Below are 27,734 nucleotides of genomic sequence, written 5' to 3' on the forward strand. Positions count from 1 at the left end.
CGAAGCCCTCCACTACAGCGTCTCTCATAATCATATGGTTGTTTAGGGACGTTAAACCCCACATATCAATCAATCAAATCACGTATGAAACGTTAGTTGGTAGGTTAAACCTCTTGCACTAAAGGAGAAAGCACACTAAATCACCAAGCTTTTTTTTCACAACATAAGTTTAATAACGGGGTATGTGGACATTATTACCTGCGCTTGAAATTTGAAAAGCGCATGCACGTATTTTTTAAAGCCTGCTATCGAAAGTGAAAGCCCGAAGTTCAACACCCCCCCCCCCCCCCCTGAAATAAACGCGTTCCGTGCATATCAAGCATGCAAACTTACGAGCGCACGCGTGAAAAAGTTCATACGTCTCGTGCTCAACTGAAAGACAAGGTAGAGTGGAAGACATGGTAGGAGAACACGACTGTTTGGTGTGCAGCGCAAGGGCGCTTTTATTTCAGGCTGTCAGGTGCCATGTTGTCCGTGGGTCACCATGCTAATGCATCTACAAGTTTCGATCACTTGAGTGACCAGCTGCGACACGGTCGGCGTCGAGGGAAATTGCGATAACTTCTCATTTGCATACAGAGTGAGGGGACGTGCCAGAGCGAGGACGTAGCGTGGGTATGACGTCACGTTCCTGGTGTCGTCCAGAACTGGCCAACCATCTCCTCGAACGAGTCGCAGAACATGTCGACACGTAGGCGAATTATTGGAGAGAATGCCCACTGCGTGGCGTGGCACGTGACATCGGTAATTGCGGACTCAGTAATGGCACTTCGAGCGTCGCCAGCTGCTCTTCCGAGGTTTCATCCTGATCGGCATTGCGGCACTCCGGGAACAGCGAATGGAGCCCACCTCGTTCACGAACTGGCGCAAACGTCGTTGGAAGCCCCGTAGGCCGTGGAGTGGAATACAGGTCGTCGCACGGATGCACTGTGAGGTCCTTGGGAGGGTGCAGGTTGGCTGCTCGAGGTAACGTTGATGGAACGGTTTTTAGCATTCGGAGCGGTACACTGACCTCGACGCGCTGGGGTTCACACAGAGTGGCTGAACTTGGGTCGACCGGAACATCGGCCTCTTGTGGATCGCTGAAGATCGCAGAGTGAGGCTGCATTGGCAGTGCCTCTTTTCCAGCCGCCGTTCACTTGCAAGAAAGACCACGTCTGCAGGTTGGAACGACTGGTTAGCGACTTCGCGCACAGCTGTGGCAGCACATTTAGAGCTCGTGCCACTTGCGCACGTAAAGGGCGAGCACTGTAAGAAAGAAAAAAAAAAGAAAGCATTCTTCGCGCGAGAATCGGGTCAAGTGAGAATGATTCAATCAGACCCTCTAATGGTTTAGAATACAATCTAAATGAATGAGAGGGAGACGCATAAAGGTCAGTATCCACCATATCCATAAAATACCATTGCAGCAATAATACGAATGAAATAAACCGGTCATTAACAATGCATAGTTGGATGTAGAATGTTATTGATTCACATCACTCTCATACGCTCAAGGTTTAAGTTTTCATCTGCAATATAAAATCTTAGGCATGCTCCAAAAAAGTCTCCAAGTCTCTACGAAGCGAATTACTGAGGTCTCTAATGTTTACGTTGAAGTCGCCAAGGAATAAAGGATGAACTGATGAATGGATGTATGCACACACAGAACTGACGCAAGGACGGACATATGAATGACCATTTGCAACCATATGAGTTTCTATGTATGCTTTGTGCACAGATGTTATTCTCCTGCGTTATATCTCATGTAAACGTCGGGCGGCTGTTTATGAAGAGAGGAACATTACGGGGTCTTGAGGTGCTTCGTCGCCAAAATTGGTCCCGAAGCGGTGCCCTCTATCTGAAGGTGAGCGGCTTGACCACTCGGCTATTCAGACACGCTGACAGAAGGTAGCTTGGCCTTTTAAGTATTATATAATAAGAGGGCAGTAAATGAAGAGGGCGTAATGAGGAGAGATATGAAGATGAGGACAAGGAGAAGGTGGAAGGTAGAGATCACAGTATACCAAAGGGGACCTGCCACACGTTTTGAGCATGGTCAGAAAACGCTGCTGATCTGTAGTAGAGGCTTCCGGAAACACGCGAGCCCAATTCTACAGCGCAGCACGGGGCCTGGAATTCACAATAAATTATCAATGTGAGTTACAAATTCCTTCCTCCTCCGTCCCCAAATGATGGAAGTTGCTCAAAAAATCACACGCAGAATGCCCATCTATCAGCCATTGGCTGATTTGAACATGGCGCGTGTGGTGGTCGCAGAGATCGCCGATGGAGGCCGTCACTTTTCCACGCGTGTACGCTCGATTGCACTGAAAAAGCCGCGTATTCGAAGAAAAAAATGGCAGATCATACGTACAGCGGGAAACGATGATAGGCGAAGCACGAATGAAGATGGTAGATATGTCACTTTAACATCAGCACAACGTTACGAGGTGGAGGTAAATAATGCCGCACATAACGTCCATGTCATGATTATCATGTTTGAATGTCTCGTTTTCCTTCGTTATACATTTAAAAATTAAAAAAAAACCTCTATTATTTGTATAACTGCTGCTTTTTATTAATTTTCGATATATTGCTTTCTTTATAAAAAACTTAGAAATGTTCTTGTGTCTTGCACTTTCGTTATTCGTATTTTAGCTTTTTCTTTGTATTAACATAGGAGGTCCCGCCTGCGGTTTACAACCTTGGGACCTCCTCCTGCATACTTACTCACAATGTACATTTCAGACACTAATAAAATATTGATTGATTGATTGATTGATTGATTGATTGAGTTTTCCAGTGAATTACTTCCATGTTTACTCAAAAAGTGTTTTAGGGCCCCTTTAAGCACGAGAAAGACACATCGAAAAGAAAAACAGATTTAGAAAGAAAGATAAATAGAAGCGCGAGACAAAAATCATGGATACAAACAAAAAGCAATTGATTAACAGATAGTAAGAGAAAGAAAGAGAAAAGAGAGGAAGAAATAGAAAAAAGAGACGCGAAAGACAGGAAAACAGAGCCATTAAATAAAAACGAAGGGAAAAAAAGTAAAGAAATAAAGAAAGAGCAAATAAAGAAACAAGGAAGGCCTCCCACTTCTGAAATTTTTTCAGTCTTGGCAGCCAGAGGATTAGGGTGCCTCACTTTTTCCTATCTCGTTTTTTTTTTGCGCTTCGAGCTTCCTGCTATGAGGATGTACTTTAATTGATTGGCAGCAAAAATGGCCGCAAGAATGCAGGATCTACATCTCATGTCCATGTTCGTGTAAATGAAGTCTGTTTTATCATCGTCGTTTATGTATGCCTATCAAGAAAATGTTCTGTTGAAATGTTATTGACGTCTGCGACAATAGATTTTTCTGAACACACATGAGTGTCCTCTTTGAAGCATATTACTTATGAGCGGTCATGTAGGCTCCCTACTAATACAAGTAATCAAGAGACAGACTCGCCACGGCATTCTAGTGGTGAGCGTGCTTCAATGTTGACCAGAAGATCATGAGGCGGAAACTCGGCCGCGCATGCCGCCTTTCGATCGAGGTGCAATGCTGGAGGCACGTGTACTTAAATATAGGCGGACGTTAAAGAACACTAGGTTGCCAAAACTTCCCATACCTCTACACAGTGTACCTAATATCATATGATGGACTCTGTAGTAGAGGAATCCGGAAATTGTGGATTTTTTACACAAAACTCTTAAAATCAATACTTGTAGAAGAGAAAACACGCAGTTTAGCAACCTCGTAAGTGAACGGTTTTGTGTGCATTTCGTGCGGGCAAGGTAAAGATCACACAAAAAAAATGGCACACCAACCGTACATGGGGAATTGATGATATGCGAATCACGAATGAGGAAGGTTGATATGTCACTTTAAAATCAGCACAATGTTCCGAGGTATAGGCAAATCATGCCATACATAACTTACGTGTCATGATTATCATGTTTGGATATGTCGTTTACCTCGTCATCTGTTCACGTCACGGGAAACCAAATTTAGAATATGCGGAGCTAGCGAAACGGCCGCGAGCACGCTATGAGCGTGGTATGTTGTCATTTTCTTAATTGACACGCTTGTCAGCATTATCGTGTTTGCACCAGTCATATACTTTCGTGATCCATTGACGTCACGTAACACCAAATTTGATATATGTGGAGTTAGAAAAACGGCATGAACATGGAAAGGTCCAATATACTGCAATGTAACGTTGACGCGCGCGCACACTCGGCACAGTGATGATATGTTAGCAAAACCTGAGTATTCTATTGTCTGCCGCCAGGCGCGACCGATGCGACCAGCGTCCGTTGGTGCGGCCCGACGGCAACTGGCGCAAAATGCGACATGCTGCATTTCACGCTGATGCATTACCCAGACAACGCTGCGTCTCCCTCTTTTCGTGACGGACGGACGCTGGTCGCGTTGAAACGCGCATGCGTAAAAGCAACGCAGCACGTTTGTGCACCTGCGAGGCAGGACCGGCGCCTGGCGTGGCAACGCCGGCGTGACGCGACGAAGTGAACGCCGGCGAGCACGCACACCGCGTCACGTCGAAATGTATTGGCTCAGTGACTGTAATATGTAGTCATGTTTTCACATGACACGCATCTCATGATCATTATGTTTGTACCTTCGTCATCCGTTGACGTCACGTAATACAAGATTTGGCATATGTGAAGCTAGCAAAACCACCGCTAGCACACCATGAGTGTGCCATGTAGTCATGTTGTTACATGACACGCATGCCATGATTATCATGTTTGGATGTGTCATATACCTATGTCATCCATTCGCGTCGCGTAATACCGAGTTTCTTACATGTGAAGCTAGCGAAACGGCCGCGAATGCATCATGAGCGTAGCATGTAGTAATTTTGTTACATGACGCGCATCACATGTTTATCATGTTTGCACCAGTATCATACCTTCGTCACCCATTTACGTCCCGTAAAACGAAATTTGGTATAAGCGAAGCCAGCGATACTGCGACCAGCGCATCGTGAGCGTGGCATGTAGTGATGTTGTTACATGACACGCATCTCATGATTATCATGTTTGCACCAGTCAGATACGTTCATCCTCCATTCACGTACCGTAATGCCAAATTCGGTATATGTGACGCTGCTAGCGAAACGGCCGCGAGTGCATCATGAGCGTGGCATGTGGTCATGTCCTTACGTGACACGCATGTCATGACTTTTTTGTTAGGGTCGGTCGCTTGTGTTCGGCATGCAATCATATACCATACCAGTTTTGCAACATGTCATGTGAACGAAACCACCACAAGAGCTGCTGTCACACCTGTCCCGTTATTAGGGAGGCGATCGCCGGGCTAATTCCAAGAGCCGAAGTATCGGCCCCCCGAACCGCACCACGAAAGCGTGGACAATTTAGAAGTGGTCCTTATTGGTGCGCCAGCGGACGCCGGCTGTGGCCCAAAGAACAAGACAGAGCCGAGAGTTGATAAACAAACAAAATTATATTCTCATTAACGGCAGATCAAAACACAATACACACGTATGCACACTCCACAATAGTTACATACAATACGTCACCAAACAAACAATGTACTACACAGTACAATCAACCACACTTGAAACAACGGACACAGACAACAATACGCACCACAATGCAGTCGCATGCATTGAACAACCAAGACTCTTAAAGACCAAAGAGATATAAAACCTATTCAGTCCAAAGTCCTTGGAACAAAAGTCTGAATGATACTCTTCCGAGAATCACTCACTCAAGGTCCAGCGTTGTTGTCGTTCCGCAGCTCTCGAAGTTCTCTTCCAGGAAACCTCCCGTCTTCAATTGGCCACTCTTCCAACTTCAACTTCTTCGCCGGAACACGTCGGCTTCACACACGCAGCTGTTGCCCGCGTCTTCGCTCGATAGCGGTAAACCCGCGCTCTTGCCTGTAGCTCGAGCCGTCCCTACGGACCAAAAACTTCGCCGACTACACGGCGGACTCTCTACGCACTCTGGCGCTCACTTCCGTCTCCTCCTGTTCTGTCACTACGGGCAGAACCTTCGCCGACTCCACGGCGGAATTCCTACGCGCTCTGGCGTTAACTTCCGTCACCTCCTGCTTTCTGTCACTACGGGCAGAACCTTCGCCGACTACACGGCGGAATTCCTACGCGCTCTGGCGTTAACTTCCGTCACCTCCTGCTTTCTGTCACTACGGGCAGAACCTTCGCCGACTACACGGCGGAATTCCTACGCGCTCTGGCGTTAACTTCCGTCACCTCCTGCTTTCTGTCACTACGGGCAGCTCGGTTAAATACCTTGCGCGCGACTTTCCAGAAATTTCTGGTCATTTCGCCGGCGCGATACGCGGCGAAAGCTGGGAAGAGGGCGAGACAGTTGGAATGCCCTCTCCGGCCGGTGAGTCAACTCGGTATGGCCCCGCCCACTTCTTTCTGGAAAAATCGCGGGCTTGCTGGGCCGCCGATGTGGGGTGAGGAGGTTCGTCTGCGAAGCCGTGCTTCTGCGGGGAGAGCGCGCGCCCGGGAGCCCTGGATGTTTGCTTTCTTTTTTTTTCTTTTTACCTCGCGGCGTTTCTGCCGCCCGTTGTCGCAAGTATTTGGCGGCGCGCTCTTGTGTAGCGCTCGTTCTGTGACACTGCCCCCCACTTTAAGAATATTATCTCATAATATTCAAAACCACACAAACGAGCGCGAACAGTCACCACACATTCTCACAGACTGTAACACAATCCGTCGCTCATGACACTTCACATTCACAATATATCACTCAATACAATCGTACATTGTAGTTCAATTCCACAACACATGAAATATAGCCACAGGTACATGCCTACAACACTTCATCACACATTCTAAACAATACAACCGTACAAAGTTCTGTCTATCCAACAATTATACAACACTATACATCACACCATCGCACAGAACACTGACTCGCCCGACATACACTTGAGACACAGGATAACAAGAACAATAACACAACATATGGCACTCAGCACTGCCCAACACATTCTGATTCGACCTCGGCACTTATCCTGAATACTTCGAACAGCGCTTGCGCCCCTTTTTGCGGTGCTCGCTCGATCTCTTCTTGTGCTTCCACGTTCTTTTTCGGCGAGCCCTTTCCAACGACGATATCTGGGGCGTCGTCTCAGCCATCGTTGTCTCTTCCGACACCGTTAACGCGTCATTACATTCGACGGGTCCTGTCTGTTTATTTACCCGCTTGATAATGCCTCTACATTTTGCCCGGCGGGCCAACTCCGTCTCCTTTACACTGTCGGTCGGTTGAGGTCGTGCCGACGTACGTCCGGTTGCTCGGCCCGTGAACTGATTCGACACGATCGTCTTCTCCTTCGCTGTCTCTTGCGCCGCAGCTTCACCTTGGGCTCTAGTGAGCTCCGTCACGGGATGTTCCTCCACTGTATCTCGCGGCCGCTGTGTTGGCGAGGGCTCTATCTTCGGGTCTTCTCCCAAACATTCTGGATCACTTGGCCCTCGCGCCCCGCCGATGTTTCCGATGACAAGGTCATACAGGGGGGTCGTCATGCATAACGCAGTAACCTTCCCGCTGAAGTACGGGGTTTCAACCTCGATTTCTGCTTCGGGAAGCATCCGGACCGTACGGTCAATTAGGCAAACCGGTTTCGTTCTGCCTGTCAACTCTCTTTCCCGTACCAAATTTCTCCTCACGATAACCGTGGAGCTACCGGTGTCTCTTAGAACCGTAATCTTCTTGCCTGCAATCTTTCCAGGAAGCGTTGGCATTCCCTTCGTAACACCGGTTGGCTGTTTTGACATTACAGCACCCACAATAGGAATTTTCTCCCCATTCTTCAACTCTACGAATCCATCAGTGACGGCATTATTATCAGATTTCGGTGCCGCTTGCACACAAGATACCTGGTGAGTTTGACTCACTCCGTTCCGACAAGCGTCTGCTTTGTGCCCAGTCTGACCACACTTAAAACATTTTACAACCGTAGGGCTCGTAATGATCGTTCGACAGTTTTTCGCGCGATGACCCACTCGGTTGCACAAAAAACATCGCGGAATGCTCTCTGGTGCACGCTTCTTTTCTTCGGGAGCCAATTTCTTCGAATCGTCGGGGCACTCCTTCTTTACCTTGGCCAAATTAGTGCCACCTTGCGCTTCCAAGAATTGATCAGCCAATTCAAGCATTCCTTCAAATGACTCTGCCTTCCTCTCTTTCAAATACAGCGACAGGCTTGGGTGGCAACTAGTAAGAAATTGTTCTCTAATTAGGAGCTCTCTAAGCTCATCGTACTCCTGTGCTGTCCCTGAAAGTTCAATCCATCTGTCGAAATAATGGCAAAGTCGGGCAGCATACTGCGTAGCTGTCTCACCATCAGCTGGCTTTCCTGTCCGAAATCTGTCCCGGAATCCTTCCACAGTGAATCTAAATCGCTTCAACAAAGCAGCTTTCACCTTTGCATAGTTGGCCGCATCGGTCGGCGTCAGCCTACCGTACACACTGAGCGCTTCACCACTCAAGCAGGTACTCAAAGCAGTTGCCCATTGCTGTTCCGGCCAATTCTGGCTCCTCGCAATCGTCTCAAATCTGTGGAGGTACGCGTCTAGGTCGTCCTTCCTTTCATCAAACGCTACGAGCAGCTTGCTTGGGTTCAAGCGGAAGCCGTGATCTTCCCGTTCGCTGCTTTCAACTCTAGCTTGGACGGGAGTTTCGTTTCGCTGTTGCAAACGGAGCCGCTCGAGTTCAATTTCGTGCTGCCGCTGCCGTTCCCTTTCAGCCATCTCCGCTTCTCTTTCTTCTCTCGCCCTTTCGGCTGCCAACTTCTCTCTCTCCAGCTCCAACTTCAATTGCTGCTCTCTTTCTTCCTTCAGCTGTCGCTCTTTTGCCTCTCTTTCTTCTTTCAGCTGTCGCTCCTTTGCTTCTCTTTCTTCTCTCGCCCTTTCAGCGGCCAGCCTTTCTCTCTCCAACTCAGCTGCCTTTTCTTCCTTGGCCCTCTCTGCCGCCAACCTCTCTCTCTCCAACTCAGCTTCTTTTTCCGCTTTGGCTCTTTCGACCGCCAACCTCTCTCGTTCCAACTCAGCTGTTTTTTCTTCCTTGGCTTTCTCAGCTGCCAACCTTTCTCTCTCCACCGCCTCTTTCTCCTTCTGGCTTACCCATTTCCGTAGTTCGGCGCCGGAAAGACCCATCTTCTCACCAAGCGCAACTAACTTTTCGAGATCCATTGTGTCTCGCAACTCGCAAATGAAACCTTGCCGCGTGCAAAAAGTATCTGCCTAAATCAGTCTATCGGAACACTCCCCTGCACTCGTTAACGAGAACACTGAACAACACACAAAATCGTTCCGATAGCACTATCAACAACTCGAGGCTCTTTCTCCCTACTTTGGACACACTGTGCACCAAAAGGTCCTGTATCGCGGACGCCAGATTAATTGTCACACCTGTCCCGTTATTAGGGAGGCGATCGCCGGGCTAATTCCAAGAGCCGAAGTATCGGCCCCCCGAACCGCACCACGAAAGCGTGGACAATTTAGAAGTGGTCCTTATTGGTGCGCCAGCGGACGCCGGCTGTGGCCCAAAGAACAAGACAGAGCCGAGAGTTGATAAACAAACAAAATTATATTCTCATTAACGGCAGATCAAAACACAATACACACGTATGCACACTCCACAATAGTTACATACAATACGTCACCAAACAAACAATGTACTACACAGTACAATCAACCACACTTGAAACAACGGACACAGACAACAATACGCACCACAATGCAGTCGCATGCATTGAACAACCAAGACTCTTAAAGACCAAAGAGATATAAAACCTATTCAGTCCAAAGTCCTTGGAACAAAAGTCTGAATGATACTCTTCCGAGAATCACTCACTCAAGGTCCAGCGTTGTTGTCGTTCCGCAGCTCTCGAAGTTCTCTTCCAGGAAACCTCCCGTCTTCAATTGGCCACTCTTCCAACTTCAACTTCTTCGCCGGAACACGTCGGCTTCACACACGCAGCTGTTGCCCGCGTCTTCGCTCGATAGCGGTAAACCCGCGCTCTTGCCTGTAGCTCGAGCCGTCCCTACGGACCAAAAACTTCGCCGACTACACGGCGGACTCTCTACGCACTCTGGCGCTCACTTCCGTCTCCTCCTGTTCTGTCACTACGGGCAGAACCTTCGCCGACTCCACGGCGGAATTCCTACGCGCTCTGGCGTTAACTTCCGTCACCTCCTGCTTTCTGTCACTACGGGCAGAACCTTCGCCGACTACACGGCGGAATTCCTACGCGCTCTGGCGTTAACTTCCGTCACCTCCTGCTTTCTGTCACTACGGGCAGAACCTTCGCCGACTACACGGCGGAATTCCTACGCGCTCTGGCGTTAACTTCCGTCACCTCCTGCTTTCTGTCACTACGGGCAGCTCGGTTAAATACCTTGCGCGCGACTTTCCAGAAATTTCTGGTCATTTCGCCGGCGCGATACGCGGCGAAAGCTGGGAAGAGGGCGAGACAGTTGGAATGCCCTCTCCGGCCGGTGAGTCAACTCGGTATGGCCCCGCCCACTTCTTTCTGGAAAAATCGCGGGCTTGCTGGGCCGCCGATGTGGGGTGAGGAGGTTCGTCTGCGAAGCCGTGCTTCTGCGGGGAGAGCGCGCGCCCGGGAGCCCTGGATGTTTGCTTTCTTTTTTTTTCTTTTTACCTCGCGGCGTTTCTGCCGCCCGTTGTCGCAAGTATTTGGCGGCGCGCTCTTGTGTAGCGCTCGTTCTGTGACAGCTGCAGAACCATGAAATGTGAATTATGACATACATGTGACGATTTTCATGTTATGGCTGGTCAAATATGTTCTTCATGCACTCATGTAATGCCATACCAAGTTTGGTATCGATAACATCATTATTAAAAAACCCAGGAGAGCTAAAGGTCGTAGGTGGCTAGATAGATAGATACGCCCAATATCGCCGAAGTTCGCTAAGAAATGCTTCGCATTGAAAATAAGCCACGGGCTATGTGGTACAAACGTTGAGCAGTCGCCTTGAAACCACGGCGAAGGAATGGACTTTTTTGGCGTACAGCGCTAGGGTGGTTTTATTTCACCATTTCTAGTGTGCTATGGTAGGTCCCATGATATTATGCCCATGAGTTTCGGTCGCTTTAGTGACCGGCTTCTGTGCTGTTCGCATCGTCGATTTCGCACTGGGCTATCATCTGCTTCTAAAACTGAGGCGACGCGCCATAGCAAGGAGGTCGCGTTGGTATGACGTTGCGTTCCAGGTGTCGTCCAGCATGAAAGAACTCCTCGAACGGGTCGAGAAGCACAGAGACACGTAGGCGAATAACAAAAGAGAAAGACCACTGCGCGATGGGCCACTTGACAGCGGTAAATGCGGACTCAGTAATAGTACGGCAAGTGTCAGTAGCCCGTGCTCGATCAAAGTCACTTTTCACTCGATATGGCTGCGGTACGCCGAGGACTGCGAAAGGAACGCACCATCTTCACGAACAGCAGTGATTGTTACCGGAAGCCCTGTACATATTGTAGGGAAGATCAGGCCTGAGTGGCAAAAATTACGCACCACAAGTTTCGCTTGAGGCAGCAGGCGTGCCGTCTAAGGTAACGTTGGCAAAAGGGTGTTCAGGCTCTAAAGTTGGGCAATGGCTACGATGCACTGAAACCTGTACGGTTTACCTCTACGTTGTGCGACCACCACCTCCAGCCTTTGAGCACCGGTGAAGAGCGAGTGCTATCCTCGAGGCCAATTGAGCACGAATGTATGAAAGCTAATATTAAATAATCAATATTCAAATAATAAATAATATAATTGCATATAACTAAGTCACCCTTAAACCCCTGTCACACGAGATGGTTAATGTCATCTACACTGAATGACATTTACATATAAAGACATTAATTGGCTGTCACAAGGGGACGTCTAATGTTATTAAAAGAATATGACTTCAGAAAATGAATGAGCTCGCCGAACTAATTCGAGAGACCTTTCGTCGCGAAGATGTACTCTCGCCGGAAGAGGGCCGTGAACAGATTATATATGAAAGGATTAATAAATTATAACAAGGAATATTATGGCTTTATTTTTAAGTATGTTTTAATGTATTCGCATACAATTCAACTGAGCCGTTAGAAAAACAATTGAATATTCTCGTTTACAGCGACATTTACAAAAGCGTCGCCCGCCATGTTGGTCATGTCAGCCATGTGCTCAGTGTTTATGCTAGTCTCGCAGCTGTCTTTCTTGATTAACATGCCTGGCACGAAGGGAGACATACGCCGCGACAACGCTTTTTATCCGATCTGCGCGAGAAGTTGCAGCAGCTTCCTCGCACTCCGCCATGTCAGCCATATTGAACGTTTACCACGTGACCCCAAGAGCGATAGTGGCTCCAGTCTCACTTCGACTTCGTATGAGTTACAAGACTTTCTTTGCATATTTATAAAACTGCATATTAACCTTTTACCCTCAATTTCATCCATGTGAAAACATTTTTATAATGCTTAGTGTACATAATAAATTTGTTACACACGCTGCGACTGTTTTTTGTTCAGTCCCGTCTTAGCGATTGATTGATATGTGGGGTTTCACGTCCCAAAACCACTGTTGATTATGAGAGACGCCGTAGTGGAGGGCTCCGGAAATTTCGACCACCTGGGGTTCTTTAACGTGCACCCAAATCTGAGTACACGGGCCTACAACATTTCCGCCTCCATCGGAAATGCAGCCGCCGCAGCCGGGATTCGAACCCGCGCCCTGCGGGTCAGCAGCCGAGTACATTAGGCACTAGACCACCGCGGCGGGGCAGTCCCGTCTTAGCGACATCGCGATTGGCATCGTTTACAAATGACTATGTCTTTCCGTGTACCAGCACACGTTTCCTAATGTCATTCGATGTGTCGAACGTCATTAGAGTAAAATGACATTAAACTTTTTTGTGTGATAGGGGTATTACTAACCTTAAACAACTTAAAAGTGGAACCCCTTAAAACTTAAAGCATGTAGGGTTCAAACGAAGGATAGCTTAAATAATAAAAGATAATGTGCATTGTAATAGTACTGTTTTTCTGTGTCATTATCGTTTCTAGATTTGGCATAAGCTGATATGCCCAAACGAGCGTCATTCGATGCACATTGTACCACAAACTACGACATGAATGTACGAATACTATAAACGACTGGTGATGGCGTGAGTGTTCATAAATACATGAGTGACAAAAGTCACATCATGCGACTGTTGTGAAGAAGTTACACTGCTTCATTAGCGTTGAATATAATATACCAGTTTATGTACCTGCACTTATGAAAAACATATGACATACTCGTGGTAAGAGGCGTCATCACAAGAATGAGATGTGTGGCGTTTGATGTTTCATTTTTGACAGCTTCGAAATACGTCAATTACCACAGTGCACCTAGTATGCAGAATATTTTCTATAAAAAAACATCGCAAACTTTCCACTCTGCTATTTTTTGTTTTCTTCGCGTGTCCTTTTTTTCGTCAGTCCTCTTCATGGAAAGGTGAGTTTTTTTTAGCATATGTTTGTATAACTGGCGCTAAAAATGTAGTTCTCTACTGTCGCACAAAGCCACATGTCGTCTCCCATGATTACTCAATATTTCTCATGATTACTCACAATTTCTCATGATTACTCAATCATTCTCGTGATTACTCAATCATTCTGGCTTATCTAACCTGCTTGCGTATAGGCTTACGGGCGTCCCACGCAAAAGTCGCATCAATTGATAATATAAAGCAAAAGTCTTTGCTCTCAGTCTTCAGCCGTATACTAAGTTTTGCTTAAGTGTTCTCTGCCATGGTGAGCATATACGCATATGAAACGGCGGCCCATTGACGACGCCAGCGGCCCTCGTGGAGACGACACGTGCCTATGCGCGACAGCAAGGAACTACATTTTTTAGCAGCAGTTATACAAACACATGCTAAAAAAAACTCGCCTTTCCATGGAGAGGACTGGCGAAAAAAATACATGCAAAGAAAGCAAAAAATAGCCGAGAGGAAAGTTTGCGATGTTTTTATAGAAACCACGGATTCTTGCAAAGAAAAGATGCCCAGTTGCATCCCCTTGCAAAACGCCTTAAGCGTAGATCGCATACGCGCATAGCTGTGCGTCCCATAAAAAAAGTTCACATAGGCAAGCAACCAGTGTTACGAAAGTGCTCTATACGCTGGTTTTGGGTTTGTTGGGGCGTTATATATATATATATATATATATATATATATATATATATATATATATATATATATATGGTGTGTGTGTGTGTGTGTGTGTGTGTGTGTGTGTGTGTGTGTAAATTCTGAAGCTCTGTCCGACCGGAAGGCATTGTCGAGATTTGGGATTCAAAGCTCAATTGGTTGCCTTTAAGCAGTTTGCATTGAGCACGTGCACGCGCATGCGCATTTCGTTGGTCTTGTCGCGACACGTGTTACACGCAGTGTATGAAACTCAAACAAAAAAAGAAAAAAAACTGTGGATGTGAAAGAGAGATACATTTCTTTGCTTCACTTTCCGTTTAATAGCAGCAAGCCAGTTAAATGCACTCACAGTTTTTTTTTTCGTAGAAGATACGCTAGAAAAAAACTTCTCAGCTCACCACACGAGTCCTCACTGCAAGAAAGTAGAAAGATAAGCGCGAAGGAAATGCAAGCTCATTTTCGAAAGAGGAACGAGAGGAAGGTCGTAGAACGTGGGTAGGAAAGAGACGAGAGGAAGAAAACGATGGCGTCCAACGAAACGCGCTTATAGGTGCTCCCACTTTGGGTAAATAGGGAGATCGCCGGAGTTCGTAAATCCCGAAGCGAGAAATTCCTTCTTTCCAGAAAGAAGGGGACACGCTATGGGTTCACTATAATTGAATGCCCACCCCGAGTTTGCCGTAATCTCTTCGCGGGAGCCCATTGTCTGACGCTGCCAGAAGAAAGTATTTCGCGCTTGACAGTGGTCGCATAAATAACGCGTGGTCACTTTCCCATGCCAGCGACGCCGAATAGATTTCGAGAGGATGAAGGCGGATTTGACCACAACGGCAGTTACTGCACCCCAGGGTGGGCGGCTGGTTTCAGGCTTTAAGGTGACATGCGTAGACGGTACACGAGCGATAGGTCTCCACAAGAAAGAGCAGAATGTTGCTGGTCCTGCGTTCTTAGCATCCAGCTTCACCTCCTCCGGCGAGGGCCCCAAAAGGGATAAAAAGGACACCTTCGGCAGGCGGTGCCCGACTCTGCTTAGTCAGCGCTTGCGTCGAGTGACGTGAGCCCGACTCGCGCCCTGTGTCGTAACCTAGTGGGGCTGCTGGCGACGTAGACCGATTGCCTCCACGTGAGTGTGTTCAACCCGTTGCAAGGTATCTAGACAGACTGGCTGTGTCTTGCTCGCGAAGTGGGCGAGAATACCGTAGTTTCTGCTTGAGTATTCACGAAAAGTTAAACGAGCTGGAAAAAAGATTGCGGCTGTCTCCTAACCCTAACTGTCTAACTGAGTGAGATGTCTGAATGAATGGACCTCTAGCATAGCAGTACGTCTTTGTAATTTAACTACATTGCTATAAAAGCGGATAGCCCACGGCTGCCAGCACTAACCGACATCATGAAATGTTTAGTCAACACTAGTGAACGTTGGCCAAAATAAACCGATGGCGGGATCATTCGAGTGAATACTGTTGATTTCACACGAAAAGTGCACTATACTGAATATTATTCGTGACTGCACAGAATTCATTTTCAGCCTACGTTTATTGAATAGCTCATGAGTATTACTCAAAACTAAATTGAACTCGCTTTGCCAGCCTCATGTTTAATGCACCTCAATGGCCTTGATGATCATAATGATGATGATGATGACGAGGATGATGGTGATGATGACGCGAAAACTGCTTTGTGGTACATTTGTCTGTGCGCTACCATACTCTGACGCAGATTGGAACAATGCAGTACATGCCACTCATAATCCAAGCCGGAGAACACTTGTCCTAACCAAACGTGCAGCCACACACCAAAGCAAGGAGTTTATAATATCGTATGCACGTGACCGCAGCTTCTGTTTCAGACGACGCGGCAGAGTCACGTTATCAGACCTCGGTCGTGACTCTGAGGTCAATGTGACGGCGCCTCAGAGCGCTCAGAGCTGAAGAGTGGTGCTCTGAAAGAACCGTTCGAACGTATTTAGCGCGCTTGATATCAACCCCAGAACTTGACGTGCGTTGCCAGCGCACTTGGAAGTGCTATAAAATGACCAGTCGAAAGTACCATCAGAAGCCCCTGTTACCTTCTCTGAAATGCATTAAAACAAATAAAAATTTATCAGTGCGACTAGACATCCATAGAAGACTCAAGCTATTAACAGGAACACGTGAAATTCTTCCCAGCTGCTTTGAATTATGTAGTTTGGGAATACTTGCTAACGCATTTTCAAGTCAATTGGGCATGTGCTCAGCGTTTCTTTCTTTCATGTTGGTGTATTTTTATAGTGGTTCTTGCCTCATAGGTTCGAGGAGTCAACTCAATCATTCATTTCAACACCCCTCCAGGCCACCTGCTTTGAATACAGTAAAAGTTGGAGACTGATCACTATTTTTGTTGCGCCTCCTGAAAAAATTTGAAGCGCGAGGGTAATTGCCTCCAGGTGCTGTATCGATTGAGTAAACATAATCAAGCCCAGCTTACAGATTTTTTTTTTACTTCGCAGTTCTCGGCAGCGTCGCCACATGACCCCCTATAATATGCATGCGACGAAATTGCTTTGCTGCATGCTAAAAAAAATGAAAAGCAATTTATTCGCTAGGCTTGCTGTTAGCGGGTGGGTACTAATAAGCGCAGGCCCTGCCGCCTAAACTTGCTGGTTTCTACGAATAAAGTTCTTTTTTTTTTCTCCTATCCTCGAGACTGTAACAGCACAAAGCAACAACCGCGTTTCAATTGATATCATTTAACATTTGATCTTTGTAGTGGCTTTCATCATTGTTTACAACATCGATCGTATAAACCATAGCTTAATAAAGGGGAAGTACGAAGGAAGGTTAGAACGTTCACTTTCTCACCACCTTCGTTCGGGCAGCTGAACGCAAGAAATAGGCAGTCTATATGGTTTCACTATAGCGTAATACTCATGTATCGATGACCTACGTAGCCGATGGCTGCCTGTCATGGCTCTTAGTGTACACGTACATACTGCGATGAAAGCCAGTTATCTTCGTGTCTCCTCCGTTTTCTCCATGCCTAACTGACTTAAGCAATCCACTCCAAGTGGTAGAGAAGATAATGACACCTTCGCGTTTCGGCTCACCTCTGGGTCTGTCAAGACTATGAGGCAAGATGGACTTTCCGTCGACGTGAGCACTGTGTAGGAAGCTGGCAAGAATTCGAGCGAGAAATAGAAAAGATCGCGTGAATTGCGGGGTTGGCTGTCTGTGTCGCTTGCGAAAGAGCGACCACAGTTTCGTGAATTGGGCAGTTCTCTTGCAGTCATGCAGGTCGTAGAAATTTAAGATTGTAAGTCGGAGCAGAGAAGTTTTTACAGTGAGGCTCCCCTAGAGACAGCTTTATAAGGCAGTTCATCGATACCTTGCGTCGGCGGCTTTAGCTGCTCATGCAAAAGCGAAGTTCTTGGGTACATGGCCTAACCAGAGATAAGCGCGAGTCGCTGTAATGTCATTTGTGCTTTTTAGTTTGGACACCTCATTTAACAGTGCACCGTGTGTTTGCGTTGGACGGTACTTTTATTTTCTAGTCGGGCACTGCCACTGCCCTTACTGATTTGTGGCGCCTTCATAAAATAATAATTTCCACTTTCTTCTATTCTTATTTGCAAGATGTTTCAGCGCGCGAACAAAGGAAAAAGGACAGGGTAGACAGAAAGAGGGCTCTTACTGTCTACCCTGTCCTTTTTCCTTTGTTTGCGCACTGAAACATCTTGCAAATATGACTACGCACCAACTAGCCCAAGCTTCCACTCTTGTGAGTTACCTTCTATTCTTTCATGCTCCCAATTTCTCTTCCTAATTATACATCGTCTCTGCTTAGCCCTTCCTATCTTTCTTTTGTGGTCTCTCACAGTGAACTAGGCTAAAATAAAAAAAGAAGGAGCATATGACTGATTCCTTCGCCACAAAATTATTATAACACGAAAGTAAAACGAGCCTTTTCAGAACTTGTCGGTTGTTTATAGTGCATTGATATACGAGGGCTTGTACAATGTCTATCGGTGCTTGGCAGTACAAGGCACCGCTTGTTGTGGACCTGCCAATGTTGAAGCCTAGGTGCAAATCTCCTTCTCAATGACGAACGCCCATGACCATAACTCAATGTTTGTGGTAGCTGAAGTTAAAATATACATGCACACCAAATAAAGTGAATCTCTCGCAAAGGTAGTCACAACAAGCATGTAATGAACACTGGTCCTTGATATGCAACCATTTAAAGCACCCTAAAACACGAAGGGAAATGCAACGCACGTCATGCTGTTTCTAACAAAGCGAGACGCGGAACGTGGTGTGACTGTTTGGTATACCGTAGGCATATACCGTCGGGGCGAAGCTCCTAAAGCCGCCGGTCTGTCCATGCATGTCTTTTGTGATCTTTTGTAATCACCTAGTTGTATGACTCACTCAGCAGGTGGTGCTAGAGTGAGTGACAGACAGACAGGTGAACGAACAGGTAGACAAAAGGACATACAGACAGACAGACTGATGGACAAATCCATAGATACACGCATGGCTGCATGGACGGACGGGTGGTTGCATGGGCGCACGGACAAACGGAAGGACGCATGGGCAGACGAACGGACGGATGGACCTCATTGCCAATGACTGCACCATGGAGCACATGCTTATCAAATACGCACTCAAATGTATTCACATGCAAACAACCACGATCCAAGGGACGCGCATAGACTTAGTGTTGGCAAACGTCTCCATGCAGCCAGTACAAGAACCTCTCTCGCTTCATTTCATGGACCACAAAGCCGTTATAATAAATGAATTTCGCAATCCAGCCGCCATGACAACGAATGAATTAAAAGAAGAAACGAGAAAACGAAATAACAAACGAACAAGAACAAAATAGAAGTTCATTTAAAAAAATATACGCCCAGAGTTGCGTCTTTCTAATGAGGTAATGGGTGAAATTTTTACGGCAGAATTACGATTTACTCACGTTTGCCCCTCTCACGCTTCGCCGACTTATAATCATTCATCAGGTGGACATGGTGTGTTTTTTTTTTTTAATATGAACAAGCTACAGCGAAGTGGCGGACAATTTTCTCGTTTTAGTTATGCGTTCACCATTCCGAAGTGGAACTCTCACAGTTACAGCGCCCTCTGACAAGGTTCAGTCTCGTTAAATAAAATTGCAGACCACTTTTACAAACTAAAAGAAGTGTACAAAGCTGTACTGTTCACGAATTATCCAGACTTGACTTTTACAAGGCGTTGCCGCAGTTCATTTCATCGAACATTTCAGCCAGGCCGTTAGCGGAGCGTGGGCCTCGCTTCACTAGGGTAGCAAACCGGACTGGTGCCTGGTTAACCTCTGTGCCTTCTCAGTCTCTCTGCTCTCTTCCCTTCGCTCGGCTAAGCCACTTACGGCTGTAGTGGAGGGCTCATGCACACTCGCGTTCCCGGTCAACATAGCTGCTGAGCAGAGCGCGAAAACGCTCAACTAAATCTCTATAATATTATATGCAACGCTTGGGTTACAGGCGTCGTAGTAGTAGGTAGCCACCTCCTCGGCCGTACTGGAGGATTGGAACGCGCGCACACGCGCACTTTTTTGAACTCAGGAGGAAACCGTGCACGTTAATCATAAATAAAAAGATAGTGGCTTCTAATGAACTAACCCACAGAGACGAGTATCGGTGCCCTAATCTCCAATAAAGGTTGCCTAGAATTTGAAGTGAAGTGAAGTGAACTCTATTGCCACATATATCAAAATATGTTTAAACAACAAGGATGATGGGATAAAAGCTGCATGTATTCAGCTTGACTAGTCCCACCTCCCAGAACAATACCAGCAGCAGCAAACATTAACGAGCATTCTTACTTGTCACAATAGTAAAATAGAAATACATAAAGCAAGCGATAAGAGAAGAAGCAAAAAATATGAAACAAACATTCTAAACAGACACAATCATAAACAACAAACATTGGTGATTATAACATTAGTTGAAGCATTCTCTTTTTGGAAATATGACGTATGTTGTCATCACCTAATTTACACTTGTTTAGTATTGAAGGAAGGCGGTAGGAAAGTGTTTGAAAACCGTATATTGTGCGTGGTTGCGGAACTTCCCAATGTTCAGTGTGTCGCTTTATGCGATATGATTGATTTATTGACAAGTTAGCGATGTTCCTCAAATGAGTACTGCCCTTAATCGTTTCATGTTTAAAAGAACTATAAGCTGATACTCATAAAAGTGGTTAACTCGGATAATTTTGAACTTCAAAAATAGGTGACGCGTGTGCTCAATATAAGGTACATCAGCAATAGCCCGTAGGGCTTGCTTCTGTAGTGTGACTAAATTTTCTAAGGATTGTTTAGTGCGGCTTGACCAAACGTGGTGACAATAGCGCAGATGTGAAGCAAAGAGTGCCTTATATATTATGCGTTTCTGTTGTACTGGTAAAGGTTTCTGGCATCTGCGCAGCATACCTAAGGCCTTGCAAAGCTTAGATTTCAAGTGATCAGTATGGTGGTCCCAAGTTGCCAGTTCGTGAAAGATGACACCCAATGTTTTAGCCGACGCAGAGGGTACTACTTTAGAGTCATTTAGCGTAAGACACTTTGTGCGATCGCAAGGCGTAAATTTTGCTCTAAAGGGTACTGCTTTTGTCTTCGAGCAATTAAGCTGAAGTGAGTTTTTCACCGACCAATTATTTATTATTATTACTATTATTATCCAGATGTATAAGTTCATCATCCTTAGTTCCTGGAACAAAGAACTGGTGTCATCCGCGCAGATAATGTAGCGAGCTGAATCATCAACATTTACAATATCATTTATATATATAACAAATATTAGTGGGCCTAGTATGCTGCCCTGAGGCACACCCTATTCAATTAATTTTAACGAAGATAAATGTCAGTTTATTGATAAACATTGCTTTCTATCGGTTATGTACCTTCTAATTAAATCTAGGGTAATTCCGCGTATGCCATAACAATTTTATTTATCTAATAAGGTTACATGATTTATTCTGTCAAAAGCTTTTTGAGAAATCTACAAACACTCCCAGAGTTAGTTTCTTAGCCTCAATACTGCTCACAATTATTTCTTTTTGCTTAAGAAGAGCAGGTTCGGTAGAATAGCCTGATCTGAACCCGTGTTGTGATGACGTTATTGTGGAATGCTTGTCAAAAAAAGAGGTCATTCTGAGTAGAATAATTTTTTTCTAAATCTTTAGAAAGCAAAGGAAGAATTGATATTGGTAGATAATTGCCTAAATTATCTCTTTCACCACCTTTGTGTACCACAGGTACCCTAACAACTTACATCCTTTGTGGAAAAATGCCAGATGTTAATGCCAAGTTGTAAATATGAGTGAGGCAAGGTATGATCAAGTCGATAGCATGAAAGATTGGTTCGGACTTTAATTCATTCACATTCTCACTTTTGCTTCGCCTGAAGTTTTTGAACGTGTTTAGAAAAAATCAAAACATATGTTTAGAAAAAAATGAACATGCTCACCAAAAAAATCTAGTAACAGAAAGACGCACTTTAAACACTATCTAACCAGAAAAGGTTGCCACGTTAAACTCGCTAGGCGCAACCTCCTTGGTTTCAGCGATGTTGACAGGATGTGTTTCAATATCGTCATTCCACCGTAGTAGCAAGTACTCGTAATAGTTACCGACTTTTTCTAAGCACAGGTTTAGCGAGGTAGGGCCGCAGCGGTGATAAAAAGTGGGAACTAGACACGAAGCGCCGGCCGTTATAGAGTGTGCACGTCCGGCCGTGCCACCTCTCGTTTAGTACTTGGAATGTCCGCTGGATGGCTGTACTTCTATCTGATGGATATATGACGATAAGATGCGATATATTGCGATACTTTGAGTGCTCACTAGGTAGACGGGCGGATGGACAGATCCACGGACGGACAGACAGACAGATGCATGGATGAATGGACGGACGCATGAACAGATGAACGGACGCACAGACTGACGAACGCACGGATGAACGCACGGGAGACGGACGCACAGACAGATGCACGTACAGACGGATGGACGTACAGATGATCGCACAGACGGACGCATGGACGGGCGGAAGCAAGAACTAACTGGCAGACGGAGGCGCGGACAGATTGAGAGACGCTTCGCCCCAGTCGTCATCATGCACGCCGTGGATATTCTTCGATTTTTTTCATCTTTGAGAAACAGCCTCTGTCAGTAATGTTCAACGAAATGTAACGAACTGTTACATAGCCTGGTTCTTTTCTGGGTTCCCGACGGCCCTCAAGGACAATTGTTTGAATATATCGACAGTTCTCACGTACATAGGGAATCAATTTGATGAGAAGCATGCGCATAGTATAGGCCTGTGTTGTATTTTGATATTGAGTGAAATGTTGCTAAGTGGCGCTAAAGATAGCTACAATGCACGCGCAGGCATTCATTTAAAAGCCACATATGCTTATAGAACCAGTATTTTACAGTTGCGTAGGGGTGGCAGCAGCTACATGGGTATCAGCAACAGCATACGCTGTAAGCTGATATAAAGCACTGGTCTTCGTAAGAATGACAGCCACAGACACTGCTGCATAAATCAGTTTCAACGAATAACACCTACGTACAATTGATATAACCCGGCATGAGGGCTGTATTGTAGGAATACATATGTTCGCAAAACTGCATAGTGAATACTGCAACCACAATGGACGTTTGACAAACTTAAGGGTCTACTTGAAAAAGTAGTTCCTACACCTGGTGTGGCTCTGTGGTATATTTGATTTACACACAGAATGCGGGGGTTCAGTTTCTGCTGGGGCCCTAACATTTATTATTAAAATTCATCGGGTCAACGTTGCCGATGTTAGCTTTTTCCTAACTCTCCCGCGTCAGAATTGCCCATGCGTGTTCTCCTCGTTTCTGGGTAGATAATAAGTGTCAAGCACCAATGGCACATACCCGCATACCAGTGGCACTTACCCGCCCACGTGTATGTGCCACTGCCTGGCGGAAAGTGTATGATGACGCACGAGACGAGATTGGGATATCACTTATGGCATGACCAGCGAGGCTAAAAATTAAACAATCTTACCCTTCCTTCCATACTAATTTTGGGTTTTACCCAAGTTATGGGGCGGTCATGAATGTACACAGACATAAGCGGCAAGCTAGCTATAGCCAGCTAGAGAAATAGATAGCTATAGATATATATATAGACGCTCAAAGTGCCTGCAATACGCCAAAAAATTCGTCACTTGAAAAAAAAAACATTAACAAAATATTCTTCTACTGGTAATGCAGTTAACGTTGAGACTTAGCTTCCTATCAATCCTGCCCTGATGTAGACTTAGGTTTCTGCACCCATCCGAACAATCGTTCTGTTTTATTTTATTTGAAATGTGTCAGGTTGAAGCCTTTTAATGTACCTCCCTACTACTCATTCATATTCATTCAGTCTTTACAGTTTATCATTACAAAGATTCCATTTCCCTGTTTCGTGAGACAGGTGACCAAGATAATGAGCCGCCTGGAGCGGTACTTGGTGCTGTCTGCGCTGATTCTGACCAACGGCGCTGATCACTGCTTCGCCGAGGATGCCGCCGACAACCAGGACCTTTTCGTCATGAACTCGGACCCGGCCCTAGGACAGCTCTCCGCCAATGAGAAGGTGACAACGATTCGGGAGGGGTCAAAGTGTGCACTCCACTCTCGCGTAACCTGGCATCTTGTGAGCAAGAGGTTGTCCTAGCTCTCCTATTTAGTTGGCTGTGAAAGCTCGACTGGTTAGGTTGCATAGGTAATGAATTTATTTATTTGATTTGTATACACAGAAAACACAAGGCACAGAGGAAATAGGGAGGGAACGAGACGACAACTGCCACCTATTGTGGCCCGACGCCTGCTTGCTCCTTTGAGAAGAGGAGACATAGAGGAAAAGAAGGCAGGGGGGGGGGAGAAAAAACAAATGAATAGAAAATAAAAACTGAACAGAATCGAAAATAAAAAAATGAAACGAAAAAACACGTAAACACAAATATAGTGAACGGAAAGGTGTTCATAAACGTAGGCAAATTGGTTTTCTTTAGGAAAGTTAGCAGGGCACGATGGGCCTGGTTACACCTAGTACACATCTTCTCGGGAACAGGCAATCGTCGCGCATCTAAGACTGATAAGTCCATATGACTTCGTGAGCAGTGCTCACGGTGCAGGGAATGTCGGACACTATAAATTATATGTTCTAGTCCTCCTAATCTCATCTGCACACCCAACTTTCTTGTGCCTATCACCCACTTGCCTTCTCTGGAAATCTTGTAAGTTGCCCTTATTGAACAGAGCGCATCCTGCCTACGCGCTACATGCCTGGCCCATGTACCGTTTTCTTTGCTTTCATATATGATATCCTAAACCCCGGTTTGTTTCCTGACCCACTCTGCTATCTCCCTGTCTCTTAAGGTTAACGCTATCATTTTCCTTTCTGTCACTCACTGGGTCGTTTTTAATTTAGACTGTACTGTCTTTGCAAGTCTCCAGGTATTCTGCTTCGTAGGTAAATACCGGCAAGATGTAGCTTTTATATACCTTCCTCTCGAGGGATAGTGGCAATCTAATAGTCATGATTTTAGAATGCTTTTTGAATGTGGTCCACTTCATTCTTAATCACCTAGTCAATTCAATCTCGTGGTTTGGCTCTGCGGGGACTACCTGTCCCAAGTATACGTACTCTTTTACAATTTAAAGTGCACAGATACCTATCTCAAAGCGCTGTTCTGTTGTGAAGTTCTTGTAAATTACTTTTATTTTCTGCCGAACTTGGAAAAGTGAAGCAATGAACGTGATAGCAACAAATTGAAAAGTCACGCGCAGAATGAAAAGCAGATCGAAACGTGCCCCACGTTTGTCACTCACAAATGACGCACGAAACGTACTCACAGGTACAAAGGCACGCGAATAAGTGTCTCAGATGTTACATCACTGTGTCCAAAAAGCGCGTGCTTTTTGCAAATGGAGACTGCAATGATTCTAGTGAACTTTGTGCGCCCGGTAACAACAGAATCATTCCAGGTAAAGCCCGAAGCCAGCCAAGACGTACGATCCTCCCCTCCTCGCTACCCCGAGATAAGGGTGCGCGAGGGAGCATCACTCCCCTCCTCTAAGTGGGGCAAAGTTTGCGTAGGAGATTGGAGCGCGCGCCGCCGCACGCTGTGGTGACGCGCGCTCACTGCGCCATCTTACTCGCAATGCTGAAAACACGATAATGCACGTCAGCAGCGGTAAGTGGTAGATATGAATAGCTTGTTTAAACGCTGAAAGACGATGTGTATAAGACTACCGACTGTGTTGAAGATGTAATGTCTTTGTTTGACGCGTTATCACGCATGAAACACGTGTGATAGTGATTGTCATATTAGCTTGACCTGTAGTCAAGAAGGCAATAAAGAAAAAAAAGCTCCTCGGTGGCTCGGTGATTAACGCCTCACACTCACGATTTAGAGAACCCAAGTTCGATTCGGCACGCTGGAGTCTTTTTCTGTTTTTTTTTGTTTCTTGCATTATCATATATTTAGATACGCATACTTATACGGTGAGTTATGCCGGCGCCGGCGGCAAAATCTAGCTCAGAGTTTCCATATAACTGCTATCACAATAATAATAATAATAATAGTATGGATATTCTTAATAATAATAATGATAATATTAATTGGCAAACGCAGGAGAACGCTGCCACTGCGGGTGCTTACGCAGGCGGCAGTGAAGGCGCGCTCGCCGAAGACTACGACGAGCCGTCGGCGTACGACCGACGTCTCCTCCTGCAGGGGCTGATCAGCAAGCGGGGTTTCGGCGAGCGAAGGCGGCGCGGTTTTGGCGAGAAAAAGAAGCGCGGCTTCGGCGAAAAGAAACGAGGCTTCGGCGAGAAGCGGCGACGCACGGCAACCGCCCATCACAGCCTGCTGGCCGTGCCGTCAGCCAGGACGCCGTCGGGGGCACGGGTCCTGCTCTTCGAGAACCCTTACGAAGGCTCCATACCGTAGCTGTGGGCGGCAACTTTCGAAAGAAAATTACTTCGTACGGGCCGTGAGTGATCGCTGCAGGGAGGGAAAAACTTCGCATCCAAAGTAGCTATGGTAACAACGCAAACTGTCAGGCTCAAAAACACGTCAGCTGTAGCAGCGCCTGGGACGTGTGGGTAACACTCTGCAGCTACTGCTAGCGACTTCGCACCTATTTGGCTGCGAGAATGTACTTTTGAACAAAGTCGACTTTAGAGGGACCGTACTACGTGACGACGAATTTGTGAGTTAATAAAATATTGAATAAAAATAAAATATTCGCCTCATTGACTTGTGTAACCTGTTATAGATTGTCGGCTATAGTAGCCTCAACTAATAAAGAAGATAGTTTTCCGCACTAGTTCATCGAGTACCTTACATTGCATGGACGGACTGTCTGGTATTTTTGCGGGCAACACGTTAGCTTAATGATACAATTGATTGATTTGTGGGGTTTAACGCCCCAAAACCACCATTTGATTATGAGAGACGCCGTAGTGGAGTGCTCCGGAAATTTCGACCACCTGGGGTTCTTTAACGTGCACCCAAATCTGAGCACACGGGCCTACAAGCCTAATGATACAAATGCTGCTACCATCTAGCAAGTGAGAATCGACTGCGCAGCGTCACATGGGGCATTATTGGTGCAAGAATCATGCGGAAAAAATTTGCACATACACAAGAACCAGGACAGATTAAGACAAGCGCTACTACCAAATGTTTATTCTTTCAGCCCCTCCCCAAATTATAAGGATACAATAGAGCATTGAAAAGATTTTTCTTGGCTAAAACTCAAATAAAAAATTTTATTATGTGAACTCTAGAATGGAGGTATTTGAACAGCGTTATTGGATATAATACCAGAAGTAAGCATATATAGTGGTGTAAAACTAGCGTACAGCCTTTTTGGCTCGACCCACGAAAAAGCACAATATCAGTGTTTGTGTCATTTTGTTCAATATACCCTTCCCCAGGCTCTTCATCTCTTTGGCTCTTTCTCGTCCTGTATCAATTCACACGTCGAAATCATTTCGCTGGCTCTAAAGTGGTTGGTCATACACACTACAGTGGCTATAATTTAAAATCGCATTGTTGCAAGTGTTGCATTATTGCAAACCCAGATAGGAGCAAGAGAAGAAATACGAACTGAAAAAAAAATAAAATGATGAGAAAGAGCTTGCATCTATTGGCTAAAAAAAGAACTAATAACGTGTTGCCTGAATACAATAAAACAAAATCTGAACGAGGAAAAAAAACATTCCTTCCCCTAAGTCACCTGATTCTGCCTGTTCATTCGTGAGCAATGCACTGGCTACCATCAAAGAATAAAATACTGATGACGGGTAGTATTATTTATAATAAAGGCAGAAAGCGTATCCTAAGTCAAAACACGCTAAAGTCTGATATACAACACCTCGAATCTTTTTAGGAGATAAAGGCACTAGAACGTGCGGAAACGAATGGGAATGAGAGTGAAGACGTGAGTATACATTCTGACTGATGTTCGGGTCTGCTGCTACAGGGCAACACCGCTTC

General features: G+C 45.8%; 1 protein-coding gene and 1 long non-coding RNA gene across 2 annotated transcripts in view; one reads left to right on the plus strand and one right to left on the minus strand.

Annotated features, from left to right (window-relative positions):
* Positions 1-418: 418 nt before the first annotated feature.
* Positions 419-27,734, minus strand: part of LOC142786794 (uncharacterized) — a 101,389-nt gene continuing 74,073 nt past the window's right edge. The window contains exon 2 of the long non-coding RNA XR_012889161.1: positions 419-1,248. This is a non-coding gene — a long non-coding RNA (uncharacterized LOC142786794). The remainder of the gene's footprint in view (positions 1,249-27,734) is intronic.
* On the plus strand, positions 15,223-26,410 carry LOC119172267 (uncharacterized). Its single transcript, XM_037423312.2, has 3 exons — positions 15,223-15,313; positions 23,657-23,818; positions 25,863-26,410. The coding sequence occupies exons 2-3, from the start codon at positions 23,669-23,671 to the stop codon at positions 26,178-26,180; spliced, it is 468 nt and encodes a 155-aa protein (XP_037279209.2). The 5' UTR covers positions 15,223-15,313; positions 23,657-23,668; the 3' UTR covers positions 26,181-26,410.

Source organism: Rhipicephalus microplus, unplaced genomic scaffold (genome assembly GCF_043290135.1).
Source record: "Rhipicephalus microplus isolate Deutch F79 unplaced genomic scaffold, USDA_Rmic scaffold_32, whole genome shotgun sequence".
Taxonomy (NCBI): domain Eukaryota; kingdom Metazoa; phylum Arthropoda; class Arachnida; order Ixodida; family Ixodidae; genus Rhipicephalus; species Rhipicephalus microplus.

Excerpts from the sequence above, each read along its gene's own strand:
- LOC119172267 (XM_037423312.2), top strand. The coding sequence starts at position 23,669 with ATGAGCCGCCTGGAGCGGTACTTGGTGCTGTCTGCGCTGATTCTGACC. Across the intron at positions 23,819-25,862 it reads AGCTCTCCGCCAATGAGAAG|GAGAACGCTGCCACTGCGGG; the intron begins GTGACAACGATT and ends TGGCAAACGCAG.